At 38.0% G+C, this 20,546-nt stretch overlaps 1 protein-coding gene across 2 annotated transcripts in view; it reads right to left on the reverse strand.

Moving 5' to 3' along the window:
- Positions 1-20,546, reverse strand: part of elfn2b (extracellular leucine-rich repeat and fibronectin type III domain containing 2b) — a 79,790-nt gene that overhangs the window by 11,204 nt on the left and 48,040 nt on the right. For both annotated transcript variants that reach the window (XM_085156631.1, XM_085156632.1), the window contains one exon: positions 901-1,556. In XM_085156631.1, coding sequence (XP_085012757.1) covers positions 901-1,239 — 339 coding nt within the window. In that variant the 5' untranslated portion in view covers positions 1,240-1,556. The remainder of the gene's footprint in view (positions 1-900; positions 1,557-20,546) is intronic.

Below are 20,546 nucleotides of genomic sequence, written 5' to 3' on the forward strand. Positions count from 1 at the left end.
GATGCTGTAGCATATTCTGCAATTTACATAACAATTCTAAAATATTTCTGTAATAACTAAGCCACCAGTATATGCTTCAATAAAAATAATATTTTAAATGTAAACACATTGTTATCTTTTTTTGACCAAGATATGAAATTACAGTTATTTACTTGCTTTCCTAAATAGAAAAATTAGTTTCAGCAGTTGAATATTGTTCTTGAATAAGAACAAAGACCAGAGCTCAATTTTGGGCATCAAAACATTAGGTAAGAGTAAGAGTATAATTTGTAAAAAAAAAATCCTTAACTTCTTAAGCCCCAATGCCCCCTGATACGGGGGCAAAAGGCAGGAGATCAGGTTAAGAGGTTAAAATCCTTAAAAAAAATTAGTACTAAATATAGTCTGCTTGAATAAGGTACAACAAACAATTAATACAACCTAAATCCTATGCATGCACTGGTCAATTTGAAAATGTTAAGGTCAAATTAAGATCTAATGCACAGGTGTCAAACCTTGAGGGCCAGTCTCTTGAAACTTTTACATGTGTCCCTGCTGCAACACACCTGATAGAATTTAGTAGGTCATTAGCGAGACTATACAGAACTTGCCTGCATGCTGAGGTAGCAATTTAGCCATTTGATTCATGTTACAGAAGCTCAAGAGTGAATGAACATGTTGCAATAAAAGTAGATTTTAGAAGTACTTTTTTTTTAAAGCTTACACTTTTATTTAAATGTACTTAAGTAGGGTTACGGTTAGGGGTTGACACCTCAGCATGCTGAGGACCTACAAATTTTATTCAGGTGTGTTGTAGCAGGGACACATGTAAAACTTTCAGAATACAGGACCTCGCGGACTGGAGTTCGACACCCGTGATCTAATGCATCGTGTGCATTTTAACACCCATCTTCTTGTTACCTGTAAATTGGCCTGTCCTGCAAAGGCTCCATCCTCAATGTAGTTGATTTCATTCTTGGTGAGGTTGAGGTCAGTCAAGTTGGTAAATCGATACATGGAACTGAAGAGCACGGCTTTCAGCTTGTTCTCATTCAATCTCAAGTCATGCACTGTGTTGTTGATGTGCTGGGGGATAGTCTCATATGGAGGCTGATTCTGGCTACATATAGCAAGCCACACATAGCCTTTGTCCCCCTCAATGAGCCAGCAGTCCCCATTAGCCGTGTTAGGGAAATAAGAGAAAAATAGGAGGGAGGGAAGAATAAGAAGGAAAGTGGAGGTGGTAGAAGCACCCTGCATTATTCCAATATAAATCAAAGGGAAAAAAATGAAACTATAATCAGGGAAATAGAGGGAAATGGGAAAGAAAGGTGTGTTTACAGGTAAAGGAAAGCAACAAAAGCTGCTGGTAGGGTTTCCAAAGAGGAGATGGGTCTGGGTTGGGAGCGGTAAAAGGGGTGAAGCCTTCACGATACCAGTCTCTGTTTCATGGGGATTAGCAGGGGACCCATGTTATGTCATATTTTGTTGGATAAAAGTTTGAGGTAACACAGTTTGTCTTCAGTTTTAGTTGTGACAGACCCAAAATTGATCAACTTTGGAATGATCAGTGGGATCTGTAAATGAGAAGAAAAAAGGAGAAACATTAGAAAAGGAACATTTCTGAATTATAGACATGATGAAAACAAAACTATTTGGTTTTGGTTTATTTTGGCTTTTTTTTAAACAAATGTTGCTTGGAAAGGTTGTCAAAGAATACACGCTTAACAAAGAATGAAGGCTTCATTTGTGGACTTTGAAAGATTGAACTGCATTCAAACTTCACTAAATTCCTAATGTGGGCATCACAAAATCAGTCGGCTTTCAACTGGGCTTGTTCCAAGTTTTTTTTTCTTGTGCTGGCTTTTCTTTCTTATATATATATATTATATATTCATGCTGCACTCAAATGATGTTCTCTTAGCCAACTGCCTCTGCACTTAGTCATTACCTGCTGCTCCCCTCCCCAATTCACGAGGCTATGAGGTCATCAAGCTTTGGCTGATACCTACATTATGTGAACCTGCCAGTCTTTGTTGAGTCCTGAGAGGGCCTGTTTCAAACATGAAGTACAGCATTAATCATCCAAATGCTGACAGCACATTGTCTTCACAGACATTCCTTGTTATGACACTATCCTGCCAAAACCTAAGCTCTCTAACCCATCTGCATGTCATTTGAATAGCAGTCAAGCATTTACATAAGGAGAGGATTAGCCGCCTGTTGCATCATGACAGACATTGTCCTCTTGCCGGCTCAGCAGCTGGGAAAAACATACTTACAATTACATATACGTTGCATATGCACACTAAAATGGACACGGAAAAGTGTGGATGAGTACATGTGCACCCCGAAGCACATAGACGCCCTCATATAACAGCTCGCATGTATGCACACAGGATATCTAAAGGCAAATAAGTCAGGACAGATTCTGTACAGCGTTGAACTGTATAGTTTGTCTTTGTACATGCCATTCTCTCTAAAAATCATCTCACATTCCCTTAGTTTTATATTCTCTTGATTCCCATCATTGTTTTATGAAAACAACAAGGAAAATCTCTCTCTGTTCCTCTGAGAAACAGACCAAATTTATTTCTTATGCTCTAAATTCTGCTTCTTTCTAAATCCGGCAAAGAATTGAACTCATTACAATTTATTCTGGTCCATGCTCCCCAGAGGTGTGAGCAGAATCAGGTCCATCTTCTCTTTTAATCTACTTATTACTGCAGAGAATGGTAACCCTGCAGTTCTTTGCATAATACTGCATTATCATGTATCTGACAACCTCAGGCACCTGTTAGGTATCTGGTCTTAAGATTATAGGGAGACACGGCACAAAGAAGACATTAAACATGTACTGCATAATGGATAAGACAAATAGATATGAAGACTAAATGTATGTTGTCTGTTTACAGTTAATGCATTAGTTCTGAATACTCAATTTATCAAATGTATACACAAGATTGTTGGTGAGGAGATTCAAATAAGTGCTTAACTTTCTGGCAAACTACAGAACAACAAACATAACAAGAATATTACATTATTTTACTTGAACAGTGACTGAATGTGCAACATTTATATACCAGACTGGTCCAAAAGTCAGTTGTGAGAAACACCCAGGTATAAATAAATGCTCCTAAACTTAATTGGTAATATAAATGAATAATCTCTTTTTTTATGTTTGATGATATTATTCCCGATGGCGGTTCACTGCTCAGCACTGTCACGTCACTGCTCGATGGTACTAGGTTTGAACTGGCTGGGTTCTTGCTGTGTGGATTTTCGCTGTGTAACTGCATGAAGTTCTCTCCAGGTAGTCTGGCTTCCTCTCACAATCCAAAGGCATGCATGTTAAGTTAAATGGTAATTCAAAATTGCATAGGTAACCTGTTCAGAGTGTACCCCACCTCTCACCCTATGACAGCTGGAATAGGCTCAGACCCCCTACGACCCTGAACTGGATAAAAGGAATAAAATGAATGGATGGATAGATGGAAACTTAAATCACTGAATGGGTCATTTACACTCACACCTACACATAACATTTGTATACCTTATGAGCAATATATTGCAGTCTTCTTTTCATCTCTTTACATTCTGTCTAGTGGCACAAATATATTCTCTGTTGAACTCCTCAGGAGCATGCACTGGGACACTCCCTTGCAACTGAGTGTCTTGCTCTTCGTCTGAGGTTTATCCCCTCCACAGGAGATGTGATCTCATTTGGTGCTCCACATACTGAAACCCAGAGGGTTCATACAAGAGAGGCAGGAAACACAGTACGTCTGCATGTGTGTGGTATGGGATATGATTACATAATTAGGAATACGGGACACGCAGAACACCTGTCTCAAAGGGAAAATGCATGACTCATATCATCGATCCATTTGTAACTATAAAAATGTAGGACACGGGATTTAACTTTTTTTTCTGCCAGTATTGCACACTGGTGTTGTACATTGTAAACTTTGCTTTCCGCGACAAATATAAGAGCATACTTTTTAGATTTTGGTCTATATTAAGCATGCATTTATTACAGACCAAATTCAAATGAAGCTCAGCAGAGGGGTTTGTTACTTTGATAAGCTATACACATTACACCGCACAGTATTAATAGCACTGGAAACTGACAGAATCAGTTTCTTGCTTCTTTTCATGAAAGCTATCTTTGACCTGCATATGTGCTCTTAGTAGGTCATGGCATCAGAAAAGTTCAAAGCTAGAAACAAAGCAAATCTGAGCAATGTGTGAGCTGAACTTAAACAGAATTCCAACACTATTAAACACAACTAAATGCTGTCTTTACTGAATATTGCATGCTGTGTAATCACATTTACTGGGAGGTATCCTCTTTAAGACAATGTAATTTTCTCTGAAAATTTGCTGAACTCTGAGAAGTATCAATCATGCATTGTTTCAAGTGAAAAACCTGGATTTAGAAAAGCTCATATTTAACCATAGTCTGAAAACAAAAACAAAAGAAATATTTCAACTTCATAGAATTTCTAAAATGTTAAGATTATAATGAGCTCGAACCCTTATAATGTTACACACTAAAAGGATAGAGTTCATAGAAAAAAGTGCTTGTATGAATGGGCGAATGAGGCAAATTGTTTAAAGTGCTTTGAGTGCTCAGACAGAGTAGAAAAGTGCTGTATAGGAACCGTTCCATTTACTATTCCATTACCATTTATCTCAGTGGCAGGTGTCACCAGGACAAAATTTTGCCGTAATGAGACACACACACGCACACATGAACGACGTTAAGATGCTGTTGCCACACTGCTGCAGCTGATGATAAATGGAAGGATCGGGGAAGCTTTTATTCTTTTATGCTTTCGTTTAAACCTTTGTGACAGACAAAAAGTCCATAACACAAAACCAGAATCCATCAAACAAACAAAATAAACTCCAACTCCAAACTCATTAATTGTTGTTGCTCTTTTGGGGAATTTCATATTTAGTTGTTATTGATTGCCTACTTTGTAAATCTTTGTAATATATGTAATATATGTATTTATTATATATAATTCTTCTATCTTGTATGGTGCCTACACATACATACACAAACACACTATCACATTTCACCAGCACCCTTGCTTCTAGAACACATCTGGGTTACTTGGTGCAAAAGCTTATATTGATACTTGTGATTGCCATGGAAACACATTTATGACGGACAGTGGCAATTAAATTCAATGTTGAGAAAATAAGATGTCGTTGGCATTTGCATCAAATCACTGTGTGTTCTGCCTTGTTAATCATAATGATGTAACTCTCCTGCCTCAATTCTAATAACACCCAGTGAACATTGGCTTTGACAGGTGTTAGACATGGAGAGGGTCCATGTCTATTCTGCGCTATCACCGACATTACTCGTGGACACAGGTCACCGTCATTCCAAACGTAAATATATTTGCCGGGACTCGTTGTGCTTCTGGCTGCATATGCTGCTGTCTTTTTCAATTGTGTCACCTGTGAATTATACGCGCTCATTGAGTTGACGTGTTAAAACAAAGAGACATTTATTCGTAACAAAGTGCTGGGCAAATCTGAACTCCACATCGTGCTCATCGTCCATGTGTAATTAGCATTTGATTCACGCAGTCAGCTGCTCATTACACAATCAGCAAATGAACCTGTGACCTCTAGTTGCTTTCTGAGAGCTAAGAAGAGCGCTACAGATTTAACTGGGACCAAATATGAAATTGGGGCGATGGTGACTCAGCCTGAGCGGCTATCACTGCGATGTCTTGTCGGGAGGATGATTCAAATAAGGTCTGACACTCATTGGACAAAAATCTGTTGAAGTTGTAGCAGTTGCTAATCTGTGCCAATACACCATGCTCTATTATTTTGGCAGGTACTAAAAATTCAGGCTCCCAGCAGCTTATTTTCTAAGCCTTTCTGACTGACTGTCTTTGGTTTATACAAACTATGATTATCTACACCAAACACAGCCATTCTCACAGTGGTTTTTGATGAGATCACAACACAGTGAAGAACATAAGCAGAATAGATCCTACTACACTGTAAAATGTAATTTTCCATTACATGTTTGTTTGGTTTTTTTAACCTCTATGATGAAAACCTTTTGTGAAGGCATGATGGGCTTGGTAGTTTTACTATTTTTGTCATCATGCTAGAAACAAAACTGGTTTGAGTAATTCTGCCATGAGTCAGACAACATTAAATAGACATAAACTAAAGTGATGTGATCTGAACTATCAACTCAAGTGGTGCTTTTAAGCAAAGGAAGCCAAAAAGATTTTTTAAAAATTAACTGCACTGAATAGTCATGCAAATTCTTTAGCATGGACAAAGTTATCTACACCGATCTATTCTTATTCCAGTGTTGTAACTGTTATGCAAAGATTGCTCAATAGGTCATTTAGCAGATGACTCAATTCCTTTTTTATATATCAGAAGAAGAATACTGTCAATTAGCTTTATGTAAACCACACACACACATATCCACAAACTGTGACCTTCATTTTATTGAGTTAATCCCTGTTATTCAGAATCTCTTACAACAACATGATCAAGCAAACTCCTTTTCAGCCCTTCAGGTGCAGATTTAGTGGCAAGTGCCAAAAACTACAGTACCTCAACTGCTCCCTTGAGTCTGGCTCCAAAAGTAAATGGTAAATGGTAAATGGACTGGTTCTTATATAGCGCTTTTCTACTCTGTCCGAGCACTCAAAGCGCTTTTATACAGCTAATTCATTCACCCAATCACACCCATTCACACAAGCACTTCTAAACTTAAGTGCTAAGTAGCTAACATTCATACACATTCACACTCCGATGGATGCATCGGAGAGCAACATGGGGTTAGTATCTTGCCCAAGGATATTTGGCATGCAGACTGGAGCAGCCTGGGATTGAACCACCGACCTTCTGGTTAGTGGTTGATCCGCTCTGCCACCTGAGCTACAGCCACCCCGTAATTAACGGGGTGGCTGTAATTAAAAAATTAATTTTTAATTTAATTTAAAATTAACTTTAATTTTAAATTAACTTAAAAGCAAGTTAATTTCTGTTCATCCCCAATGTTAAAATTCCAAACTGTACAGGATTTCATAGCTTATTTTCTCTGCAAACTGCACAGTGGTGATCATTTGTATACATCTACTTAAGGTTTAGAGTTTGCATGATAGGGACATTGCAATAAGATGCCTATACTGGCAGAAGTAGTTCTGTTGTTGGTGCCTTTTGGCACATCTACAATGCAGTTTTCAAATTTGCTACCAATAATATGACTTGAGGAGTGGCATATGTGCTAATAGATGCTCAGGAAGTTTATGCTACAGTTTTGAGGAGTGAAATATTCAAGCAAGCATTGTCTGTGCAATACATGCAATCAGTGCAGCTTGGTAAACACTCTTCCTAATGTGGTCACACCTAGTTACAAAAAGTTAAGATGGCAATGGAAATTGCTGAAAGTGTGTGTGTGTGTGTGTGTGTTAGTCCCAAATGTCCTACATTTGCAAACTGTTTATCATAATCTGCTCTCTAGATTCTTTGTAGTCCTCCTTGCGTTTGTCGTTCTCAGTTTAGTTTTATAGATCTTTTTTAGTTTTCTGTTGCTTCTCTTACTCAGCTTCATTCTGTCTTTCAACTCCTCTAATCCCCTGCAAGCTTTTGTATTTGTTCTTGTCTCACAATTTCCTTCATTTTTTTTTTCTGTCCTCACTTCTCCCTGTATCAGTCTTCTTCTCTGATGCTATGCTTCCCTCTCGTCCAGGCCTGCTCCCTGGAGTACAGTCAGTGCAGTGTAGAAAGGTTGAGGCTGTGAGCAAAACTCTTTCCTCTCCACTTCACACAGGGCTTATGGATGAGACAAACACAACTACAGACGGAGCAGGCTCCTCAGAGAGCTTCCCAGTGTGTATGCGGAACAGATGATTTCTCAGTGGTCATAACAGGAACCTACTTAAAGCAGTATTACTACTTTGTTAAATACAGTTGAAGCAAAATGTTGCCTGTTCATGGGTTTTAAAGCTGGATGGATTATTGTTTAGATAATCTCCCATGCTTTGAGAAGCTATTTGTTGCTCAAGCAGGACAGAAAAATGTAGAAAGATATAAATAAATTTGAAAGGCAGAAAGAAGAAGAGAGAAAAGACAGCCAAGACAGGACCTATAAGAAGGTGTGTTTGATCTGTGGTTCTTCCACAAACTTCCTATTCACCACCAAAAAGAACAATGACAATGTCGTGGATGTTGAAACACTCCTGATGATCATGATTCAGATACAAAAAACCCAACATTTGAGAGTAAGGCAGCAGCACGCGCACAAGGAAAGAAATGAAAGTGATAGCAGGGAAGGAGTGTTTCGAACTACCTCTCTCAGGTTTGATCTATAATTCATATTTTATCATTGTGCACTCCTTGAGATCTGTCCAACTTCTCTCTCTTCTTTTTAAAAGTGCCTCACTCTTCTCTGTCCTTTCTGACCTTCTCTATGTTTTTGTGTCTATATCTGTTTGCCAGTGTGTGATGTTTAGACCGTTGTCATCTGTGGCTTCTCATGCATGACATCATATCCATTTCTTGGATGCCTCAAAGGGAAGAAGAAGTGATGCAGTGGAGCGTGACAGACGGGCCCAAAGGTCTAGGGCTAAATGGAGCAGAGCACCTACGGCCTCCAACTGACCGCTACATCACTACTACTAACATGCTTTCTTTTCTGTGCCCCAAATGACCGGACTGAGGGCCAGGAGACACGGCTCCGTGGAGTAACATGGGCCTGTAAGGTAATGGAGTGATCAGGGATTTTCTAGTAGTATGATAAGGCTAGATTCCAAACAAGGTCTGGGTTAAATTTAGAGATGAAATTGAAGCACACTGATGGAAAACATGGAAAGAAGAGCGATTTCACCCATACATACATAAGGTCCAATTTAACCCATTTTGCAGTAGCAAATATATTCTAAATATCATTCATTTAGCCTGGAGTTTGATCAGTTTTAATACTAAAGTGAACCAAAATACTTATACTAGGAGGTACAGGTGCTAGAAATGTAAGGTGTTATGGAGCAAATTAGATTGTTATCTGTTCAGATGAGTTTTAGTTCTGAAATATAAATTAATAATTATTCCTCCATTTCCTAATGTCAGACAAGCTATTCATACTGTTATTTTCACTTTATGTAAATGACTTGCCCAATGTGTGCACAAATGTGGACACGATTATGTATGCTGATGATACGGTAATTTTTACACAAGCCAAAACTGCTGTTGATGCAGCCCATCAGCTTTCATTGGCATTACATAATTTACAGAAATGTCTGAATGAGTCATGCCTGTGCCTTAATGTTAAAAAGACCATATCAGTGGTTTTTAGTAAACCTAAAACAACCGTGGCTGCAGTAAAAGTTTGCTTGGGTGCACAAGAACTAATTAATGTTGAGGAATTTAAGTATTTGGGAGTGCTACTAGACTCAAAATTCTCCTTTAAAAAACACGTTAAAAAAGTAGTGAAAACTTTAAATGTTAATATACAGAACTTTAGACATATCTGCACATCATTAACAGACACAGCAGCCATTACATTCCTGCACTCTATGATACTGGCTCATATTGAATACTGCATTACAAGTTGGTCCTATAGGAGCTTAGCTAAATAAATACAAGTTTCTAAATTTTACTAATTTCAAATTATTTAAATCTGCCTGTCTAATGGTCTGGCGCCTCCACCAATGAGCGATTTTATTAAACAAAAGTCTAGCAGTGTTGCCGGGTCTCGACTGGCTCAAGCCTCTGTTAGAGGTGATTGTGAATTGACATTTAGACGGACCACCTTTCACAGAATGCTCTGTCATATCAGGGAGTGAGCTTCTGGAATAGTCTTCCACTGTCAGTGAGGGAAAGTACAAGTCTACCCATCTTTAAGAGTCACTTAAAAGGGCGGCTGAGGGACACACAAACATGTGATCATGTTTAATAATCATGATTTATATTGGACGTGAAAAAGAGTTAGTGTATTACAAAAAGGGAAACAACTATTAGTGTAATGGGTCAGTGCAATATCTGGACGTTCAGGGCATGTGCAATATAATTGATGCGTTAGTGTTATCTATATTGTCCTCTGTGTCCACTCTTCTTGTCATTGTTTGTTCTAGTATAATGTGATCATTATTTTTGTCCTTGTCACATGACCTGTAAATTGTGTCTCTGTATGTTTTTACAAACTTGTGTTTAACACCAACCTGCCAGAGGGTCTGCAGATGGAAATTAGCCCAAGGTTACAATCTGGCATATTTACATTTGTTAAAATGTTCATTAATATGTATCGCCCCTCTTTCTAAATAAAATAAAATAAAGTAAGTGTAAAATAGCAACAAATAAGTGTAAAGACAATGGAGAAGATCAAATCGTGGAGATAACTCCGTTCACTGAAACTTCAGAGATTGCAACCTAAGCAATAACAGTGTACAGGAAACGATAAAAATGTTCTCTATAATATCTACGTATGTATGCATCAGCAAAAGTGGATTATAGTACGTAAAGGTCTATTAAGGGTTCCTGCCAGCTCTCAAGCCTCTTAAATGTTAGGGGGGAAATTGCAAATTGTACAAACAACATTGAAGTGTGTTATTGAGAAACACCCACATGTAGAAAATAAGCATTCCCTAATGGACTAGAGATCCACCGATAACAGAATACATATCATCAGCTACTCCTTCTAGTCCTCCATTGCCTCAGAGGCTCCATCTGCCTCATGTCTGAAATGTTCAGACACGAGCAGCCTGTGAGAAATGTTCTGATATAAGGTCACAGAAATAGTCACAGGATCAAAATAAAACATTCAGTATGTATCTACAGCAACCAAAGCAAAGATACTGTAACCAAAGACACGGTTTATTTTAGATATTCAAAAACAGCTCATCTATACTATATGTACCAATCGTTGCAATTTATGCAGTTGAACTGAGTAAACACTCGTATAGATATTTTTAAAAGACAGCTCAAATGACTAATTAACTTAAATAGACAATGACCTGACATATTTTTTTTGGAAATTTTGAGAAGGACCTTGAAAGAAATTAATGAGTAGGAGTCAAAACTTTCTAAAGCTCTGGATCAACACATACACACCAAAATCAGCTGCCTAGTAAAGAGGGTGGTACTCAAATTACAGCTCAAGATATCTGATTGTGGCTAATGAAAATGACTGTGCGGTGTATAAATAAAATAAAACTGCAATTAGAAAGGATTTATTTCACTCAGGAAGGATAGGTAATTTCAATCTTGTCTGTGGTGATGAGTAATTTTATTCTGATACAAGTTCAAATTGTGTGTGATTTTCTCTTTCCTGGTATTAATGATGTAAAAAAAGAATCCATCTGTTTTATATTAGTTTGTTGGCTCTCTCATGATTTAAACAAAACATCATCCACTGGTCTGTCACTACTGGTGACAAGAATGGCAATTACTGCATTACCTCCCATTGGGTCATCCACAGATGAGGTAGGCTAACATTTCATTATTCAGTTTAACCTCCTAAGACCCAAACTCTTCCATGGCATGTGTTTTTAATTTCTCTTTGATATCTGGGCTGATTGGGACCCGATAAATGTAAAAACAAAGAATTACCAGACTTTATTTTTTTTACCTGATTTTTGTTTCTAAGAAAAATGATAGCCACATATGAGGATATCCGTTTAAAGTAGCAGTATAATGTCCTCGTAAGTGGATATCAGGCCCTTGTAGAGCAAAATTAAGTATTTTGGTCTAAATAACCCAAAATTTGATGTCCACATATGTGAACGCCAGGTCCTAGGAGGTTAAATAAGAGGAGCATGTGTGATACAAGGCCGGGGTTATAGTGAGATTTTGCAGGTGGGGAAATCCTAACATTAGGTGTCAGTGCTGCCTGTGAAAAATAATTACTTAGAAATACGTCACATAATCATTTTATTCTGAGCTCTGGCAGATTTTTCCTCGTGTACAAACTGCAATGAGCTATATTATATTTAATGGATTTAGTCAGCTAAATTCTTTAAGATATAAGATGATGTTACATGAACTATATGGGTGATTTCCAAACACTCGACAAAATAAAACTAGAATAAAAGGTAGAATTCACCGAGTGCCACCCATTGTACTGGTATGCTGAAATGCAGTAGGATAGAAAAAAACAAAAATGTGTCATCACTGGCATAGTTTTAACACATTGTTTAGCTAGTTGCAGCAGCATGGTAGTTTGAAATTAGCATAGATTAAACGACTCACAAATTTACCTAATCAAAAATTTGTTTCTAAGTCAGAAATCAGAAATCTTTGTGTAAAACAAAAGATTGTTTTGCAACTTCACCTGCAAAGTCAGGCTGTCATACATGGAGCTAATCACGGTCTTATTCTTTCTTTTGCCACATCCAGGATGTAATGTAGAAAAAAAAACCAAAGTTGCAGTTTGAAAGCGAATAAATGTCAAAATGACTGAGTTCTGTAATGTGTTCTGCAGCATCTCAGACATCGGGATCTAACCTGTGATTGATGCAGTGAATGAGGATCAGGTAATGTCTGTTCTTTTCACATAGGACTGTGGCCCCTGTTTATCAGCCCATAACAGCAGCTGCACCATCACTTGCATAGTCAACAAACCGCAAGCGCAATTTCTTCAAAGATAAACTTTGTGACTGCAGAATGTTGCCCACAGCTGCCCTGGTGCATAGATGCAATTTAACAAGTTGAAAGAAAGAGCTGGAGAACTCAGCTTTGTGGGAAATTCTGATGTCAATGATCAGTCAAGTGTTTGGCACACAGTAGGAATATTTCCAGGATTCTTTGTGAAACTCTCTCGATGTTCTGAATCCACTTCATTTCAGTTTTATTTAGTTAATGATGGTTTTTACTCTGAAACAGTGGTGCTTAGCAACTTAATGAAAAGTTAAAATGGAACGGGATCCAGTCACCGTCCCCCGAAGCAGTGTAATCTCTGTTGTCACGCATCACAAGTGCTGAAATTAAAAGCCAGTTTCTAATTTTATTGTTGTTTGTGCTGTAAACTGTTTCAAGTTGCCGCACTAAAAAGTTGGGAATACATTTTTTTATCGCCATTGGGGATGAAAAATAATTAAGGAACATGGAGACCAGGAGAAGGGGGGATGCTCCCCTCAAGATCTCCTGGCAAATCACATCCTGGTAACATCCATCTCTTTGTCTCCATATAGATCCAATATCTCATTAAAAAAAAAACCTGCAAAATGAAAGAGAACATAATGTACAAGATTTAAATTTAACCTGCTGATCAATGCTTACCTTTGAAAATAATCCTGCATCCTCCTCTTATGTCTCTTTCTTAAATCTTTTGCCATCTATCAGAACCACACATTAATGTTTTATTCTCTCTCCCTGGGAAATACAGCAGACACATTTTGTGACAGACTGTAGAGAAACACTTTGTATTTTTCGTAATATTTGTTTGTTCAGAAATTATGTCGTAATTTAAAAAATGCTCCTCTTTTCATGCTCGCTCCTGTTCTGCAACTTGCTCTGTTCTTAAAGTACCCCAACCTCAACTTTACATCAGCACAATGAACGCCTCACAGGGAAGAGCAAGGAAAAAGGAAATGTTGAAGATGTAAGTGGACCGTGGAACATTATTATTTTCTTATTACTGAGGAAGTATTTCGATATTACTGGAAGCAACTCCAAGCTGTGGCACATGAAAAATTAACTCATTCAACAGTAATATGCATTTACTTGCCCATCAGAATGAATCACAGAGTTCAGGTACCTTCAATTGTTCATTAATTGAAGGTACCTGAACTCTGTTCCCAATTATTCTGATTTACTTTAACCCTAATACAAGAATACCATTCATACAGCAGATTTGACCAGATAATATCCATAACTTACCCTAATGCTGGCAATGATCAAAACTAACTTGAACGTCTTTCCATGGCCACATAATTTTAGTCACTGTGTCTTGGGCCAAAGCAAAGACGATTCTTGTTTGGTGTAAGCAGAAGTACATACTCAGCATCGTGCAGATGACATACCATTAAAGTGCAATTCCAGTGACAAAGACAATAGGCAAAATGGATTTGTGTGAATGGAGTAGGCATAGAGCATGCTGTGTGATTTCCATCTAGGCCAAAGAGCTTTGAATTTTTTATACCTCTTGCAATTTGTGGCAGAACAGGCATGAAAAGTGTATTTTTCCCACCAGCGGGTTGACAATAACATGTTTGGTGTTTGCATACAAAACGCAGTGGACATGAGGTATGGAGGTATGAAGTCAGCTCTTGTGACTGGATTACCCAAGACAGATCTCAATGCCGGTAAGATCATAGCCTTAGTCTGCTAATTTTGGAAGTCTTTCATTTACAGAGACTTTATAGATTCAGATTTATCAGCGTCATCTCAAAAGAAGAAACGCCTCAAATTTACAATAAGAAAAACACAAACACACGTGCATGCGTAAACAGCAGGGGATGTGTGAGTTAAATTACAGTTTCTAACTTACCACAGGTGAGAAACACATTACACCATCAACATATCTGATATTCTATAGCCATTGGCGCAAGTGCTGCCATGGCAACACTGTATGAACGCTCAAACTGCTAAAGTACATTGGCTTTTTGATCGCAGAGGAGCACAAGAACTAGCAATACGCCAAGCATGTCAGAGTAGAGGCAGAGAGACAAAGACTCAGATATAGGAGCCAGACACAAATATATAAAGTTTAAACTCAAAGCCTTTTATTAGAAGAAGAGTAATAGAAATGACGAGAATGAAATGGAGACCACAGGAAAGACTTATTTATGTACAGAAAAAAGGGAATTGATAATAAGCGCTGGGCAACGAGTGGGTGGATAGCGATTTACAGGTTATGATGTAACAATCAATAAACTGAATGAATGAATTATGGTGCTACCAGTGAATCAGCAGTAACGTGCATACTGTGCTAGGCCGGCTGGATGGATGGATGGAGTGAGGAATTTTCCATAAATCTAGGATTAAAATCTAGGACTCTAGGAAGTGTTATTAAGCCATAAAGTTACACTGCACTGTTTGTACATCAAATTGAGTTTTATTTTTCATGAAAAATAAAACTTGCTTTTTAACGACATCTCCTTTCCTAATGTGCCACTTTACGTTATGTGTTGATTTAATAAGGTCTGTCGGCTGAAAACGTTGCACTTACAAATAGAGTTTCGGAAAATTGGATGCCCTTAGCGAGCAATGAAACTGGATGAGTACATACACGAAGTGGCACACTCTGGTGTCTGTTAATGTGATATGTGAGATAAGAGGCACAAACAATTTTTATCCCCAGTGACTCTCTCCGATCACTCTGGCATAGTTTAGTCAGGGACAGGATTATGTGAAGGAACGAAACACAGCCTGCGAATGGTTAAAAGTTATAGATAGAGCGGAAAAGGCTTCGGTCTGAAATAATCCATGCAACAACGAGGATTCTGCTGGGAACACTAATCTCCAGGAATAATAAGCACATTAGCTGTGGTAAGCAGAAATCAGACATTGCTGCAAACAGATAACAAATCTTAACAAAATCAACAATATTAGAAAACCATAACACAATAACAGAAGAAGAGATTGGGCTGATGCAGGTGTCGGTATGAGACAAATGAATGAGGAATGACCCAAAAACCTAACCCAAAATTACCCTAAATTCAATTACAGGTACACGGAAGCATCCTTTAACAGTCATACAGCTTATTATATCCAGTGTTGCTTGGGCAATTACTACTTTATAAATTGTCAAAACACATTTACTTGCTGCTATGTGAATATTACTGCAAAAACAAGGAAGTAAGCAACGGACTACCACAGTATACTCATTTATGTGTAAACATAAAAGGAGAAGCATGGCTGGTGGAGTTAAAACGCGAACGCTTTCACAATCCTGATCAAAATAGGAAAAGAAAGAAAAAGAGCAATGCAAATAAAATAAGAGCGAATAGCCATGTTTTACAGAATAACGGAGCTTGACATTGCTCTACAAAAATATACATTTGTTATTTCTAAGAGCAATAACAGACTCGTGAGATGTTATGAAGCCTCTCCAATGAAGCCTTCATTTTTATGTTTAACTGTTGTTTTAAATAATTTATTTTTCAATACCACAGCAGTTAAATATCTAATGGCACAGTGGAGGGGCAAAATGGCTTTACTGTAAGTCACTGTATGAGTTTTAACCATCTCTAAGGCTGCCTGAGGGACACTGAGAACACAAAGCAGTTATTTTCATCAAATATTGTATTTGACATTGCTGTGAACAGCACTTTGTCTCATTTGTCTCCATTAATGGTAAACTTGACAGGCTCAGTAACAACAAAGTTTTAGCAGTTTTGGTTTTACAGAAAAAAAGAGAAAAAATAATGCCCCATTTTCTCACTTTAATCTCTTGAGGAGCTGGCTTCGTTACTGAGATAAAAGGAGACTAGAGGGATAGCAGTTTCACATCTCTATGGCAAATACAAGGATACTGATTGCAGTGGTTAGCCAATAAAAGTCACTTATTAATTAATTACTAGTGAGCAAGAGCCGTCATTTGTCCTTCTGGCCCATATGGAAGAATAAAAGGAAGTTTAATATTTGCATCTACAATTTCTAGATACTTCAATAATCTCTTCCATACACTTCAGCACTTTAAGTTTTCCTACAGAAAATTAAAGCAGATAGATAAATATATAAATAAATGTGTTAAAACGTGTTACAATTGTCTTGTCAGAACCACGGACATGCAGATGAGCATCTCTGATTACCTAACACATATAACCTTGAAGCAGATGGGCTACAGCAGCAGAAGATTGCACTGGGTGCTGCTCCTGTCAGCTAAGAACATACAATTCATCACTTTGGACAATAGAAAATTGGAAAAACATTGTCTGGTCTGATGAGTCTCAATTTCCGCTGTGACATTTGGAAGACAGGGTCAGATTTTGATGCAAACAGCACAAAAGCGTGGTTCCCTCCTGCTTTGTATCAGCGATTCAAGTTGGTGGTGGCATAATGGCGCGGGGGATATTTTGGCACACATTGGGCCCCTTTGTACCACTCAGTATTTTTTTTGTAATGCCGTAGCCTACCTGAGTGCTGTTGCTGACTGTGCTCATCCCTTTAAAACTTAGAATATCTGTCATCTATAAAAAAAAAAAATCATTTAGGTGTCCCGTATAAACAATAATAAACCTTCTTGGTCATTTGTGTAACTTAAGGAAAATGTTGTTTTAGAGATTGTTTCAATGGTGTTACTATAAAATGGAGAGAAAAATGTTTTGTCAAGAATGGGAATATAATAAAATAGTACTAGATGAGGAAACAAATAAGCACATTTCACAAGCTGTCATTATGTTCCTTTCAGAAGTTCTGAATTTGGTAAAAAAAACAAAAACAAAACAGGAAACAAAAAACATTCTCTCCAATATGAGCCAAATTTCATTGCTGGTGAGCAAACAAATATTTTGAAACATTTATTTTACTGCCTTAACTTGCCAACCGCTACTCTACCGAGTACTAGAGGTGAACAATATATTATTCCCTGTGTATATCGATTCATTTCATCAGCAGTGAGTCAGCAGTGAATCCAGGCAATGAGTCATAGTTAATAATAACGGAGATGGCAATGACTGTCTCGGGGCCCCAGATGGATGGCTTCTCTTACAGCCTGAGGGACAGCATTGTATATACAGACTGCAGCATGGTCACTAAAATCCATGGTTATAACACTGGTTCGAAGAACTGAAGTGCACACGCTAACACGTGACTTTATTTCAGATACTCACATTTTTACCAGCCTCAAAAGCATAGTTAGTATGATAGTAAGGTCTTTACCTGATAATATAAAGCGCCTCGAGGCAACTGTTGCTGTGATTTATCGCAATATAAATATAACTGAACTGAGCTTCTGAGTCTGTGTATGCGTGTATACCACAAAGGCAGTTTTGAGGACTTTGATCAAGCAAATTGTCACAGACTCAAAACCACACAAGTTACAGCAGCAACAACTTTACAGTAGTGCAGTCGAGATCAAAATTAAGGTTCAGTTCACAAGATTTTTTAAAGCCAAACTGAAGAATATTGAGTAAACAATGCTGGAATAAGACATTCATCCTGTTCATATTTCTCGGCAAATCTGGCCCCTAAACCCTGACGTCCTGTTCAGTAATAATGTGGTAATAGGGGATAACAAAGTGGAAACAGAAAGGTAATAATATGAAAATTTGCATATTATTACTACTTAGTTACCAAAGTAATACACAAGTAATATAAGTGTAGCAACAATGAGTAATATTATACTGAAATTCATTTAATTGGACCAAAAACACAGGGTAAGGGGCGATCGTGGCTCAAGAGTTGGGAGTTCGCCTTGTAATCGGAAGGTTGCCGGTTCGAGCCCCGGCTTGGACAGTCTCGGTCATTGTGTCCTTGGGCAAGACACTTCACCCGTTGCCTACTGGTGGTGGTCAGAGGGCCTGGTGGCGCCAGTGTCCGGCAGCCTCACCTCTGTCAGTGCGCCCCAGGGTGGCTGTGGCTACAATGTAGCTTGCCATCACCAGTGTGTGAATGTGTGTGTGAATGGGTGGATGACTGGTTGTGTAAAGCGCTTTGGGGTCCTTAGGGACTAGAAAAGTGCTATACAAATACAGGCCATTTACCATTTACCATTTTAATATGGAAACAAGGCTATGTTAATGAAGAAAACCAATTATTAATAGTAGTATAATACCTTGACAACAATATGATAAACTGCTAGCAAGAAGAAGATAATGTCTGAATTTTCTTGTTTCTTAACTTGCAAATTTCCATATTAATATCTTTGTTTCCACCTTGTCACCCCATTATTACCACATTATTACCGAGCTGTAATAGAAAGTTGTACGTGTTTGTGCATCTGCAAACATTCCTACTTCCCAGTTCAGACATTTTATTTTTGCAAGTGGCCTTCCTCCTACGTATCATTACTGGAATGCGTGCTGAAGTGGGTCACGTAGTATAGGAATAAGTGGCAGCGATGATGATTTAGTTGGAGGGCTTGATAAACCTAATGCGAGGGGCTATATTTTACAGAAATAGCGTAATTAATATATGACAGTGTATAAATAATTAATATATTTAAATGTTCTGATCCTGTCGTTTCCTTCGTAACAGGGAGCAGGTGTGCTTTTCTCAAAGCAAACCGTTATATGCTTCAACAAGATTAAATTGGCAGCATTGCAACCAAAGCAGAGTGTGTATGTATGTGGGGGTGTGTTTACATTGCTTTTATTTTTTTTCTACGTGCAAACGCTTTTATTGTACGATTGGATAATTATAGCGCGTTTCCCTTGACTAGGGAGCCACGATTACAGTATATGTATCCATGTATATATGTGCAATTTTACATGCACAAATTGTGAACGAGCCTGTATTCTCACATGAATCCAAATTGCAATTGTTGTGTTTGGGGGTGATACTAACAAACCTTCTGCACTGCTAAACTAGGCCACTGCCTTGCTGCTGGCAAAAGAGAGAGAGCGTGGCAGAGAAGAAGCAGACAGAATCAGATGGAGGGAAGAAAAATGAGGTAATGAAGAAATTACATAATAGTGTTAAATACCACGGAGGTGCACTTCATGTCACCGTGAACCATAAATTGCTAGTATTATCACATCACGTCAGACAAAAAAAAAGCAGGTAGGCCAGAAACATTCACTGTATAACATTTGGCTTTGCCGAGAAGAAAACAATGACATATGAGTGGTACTATCTTTGTGCTTGTAAGCTGCTCAAAGTTAAGACCATCGGCTCAGTGTCTAAGAATCTGAAATGTAATGATCTTAATTCAAAGAGGCCTAAAAGACTATAATGCTCATCCGCGGTATATTGTTTCATCTTAGTAGTGCAGATTGAACTTAAAGTCTTCTTTATCATGTGAACCCAAGTACCAATTAAAAGAATTGTGCTCTGAGACTGTGGACTTACAAGCCGAACAAAAAAACCTCTCACGACATATTCTCATACAAAACTTTTGGTTCCTGCTGCAATGTTAGAGTAGCACAGATGGTACGCAAAAAATGTCCATTATTGGCTTTGATGGGGCTTCAGTCCCTGACAGCGCTTCCTGTCAGCCTTGTTGATAACAAGGACAGCAGAGGGAGAATCTAATCCTTAATATTTTAATATTTGCTTTGGTTGCACTCATGAAACACCAAATTTCCTAATGTAGTATTACTAGGTATCACTGTGAGATACCCGGTGGGATGTTAATGACTCATGTTTGTTGGATGGTAGCAGGTTGTTTTCTTTTTCACTGCTGAATGATCAATGGTGGTGGTAGACAAATATGAATCAGCAGTATATATAAAAAAATGTGACTTACTGTAAAGATAGATAGATAGATAGATAGATAGATAGATAGATAGATAGATAGATAGATAGATAGATAGATAGATAGATAGGACAAATTGGAACTGGTTGTAAACTAGAACTGGAAAAGCATTCACTGGTGTGATCTCTAGTGTTATTAAGCTGTAGCTCTTAGGGTCAGCACATGCAATTTACATTATACATTTATCCATTTTCTAAATCAGGGAGGAGGGGTTAGA

Source organism: Neolamprologus multifasciatus, chromosome 4 (assembly GCF_963576455.1).
Source record: "Neolamprologus multifasciatus chromosome 4, fNeoMul1.2, whole genome shotgun sequence".
Classification (NCBI taxonomy): Eukaryota; Metazoa; Chordata; class Actinopteri; order Cichliformes; family Cichlidae; genus Neolamprologus; species Neolamprologus multifasciatus.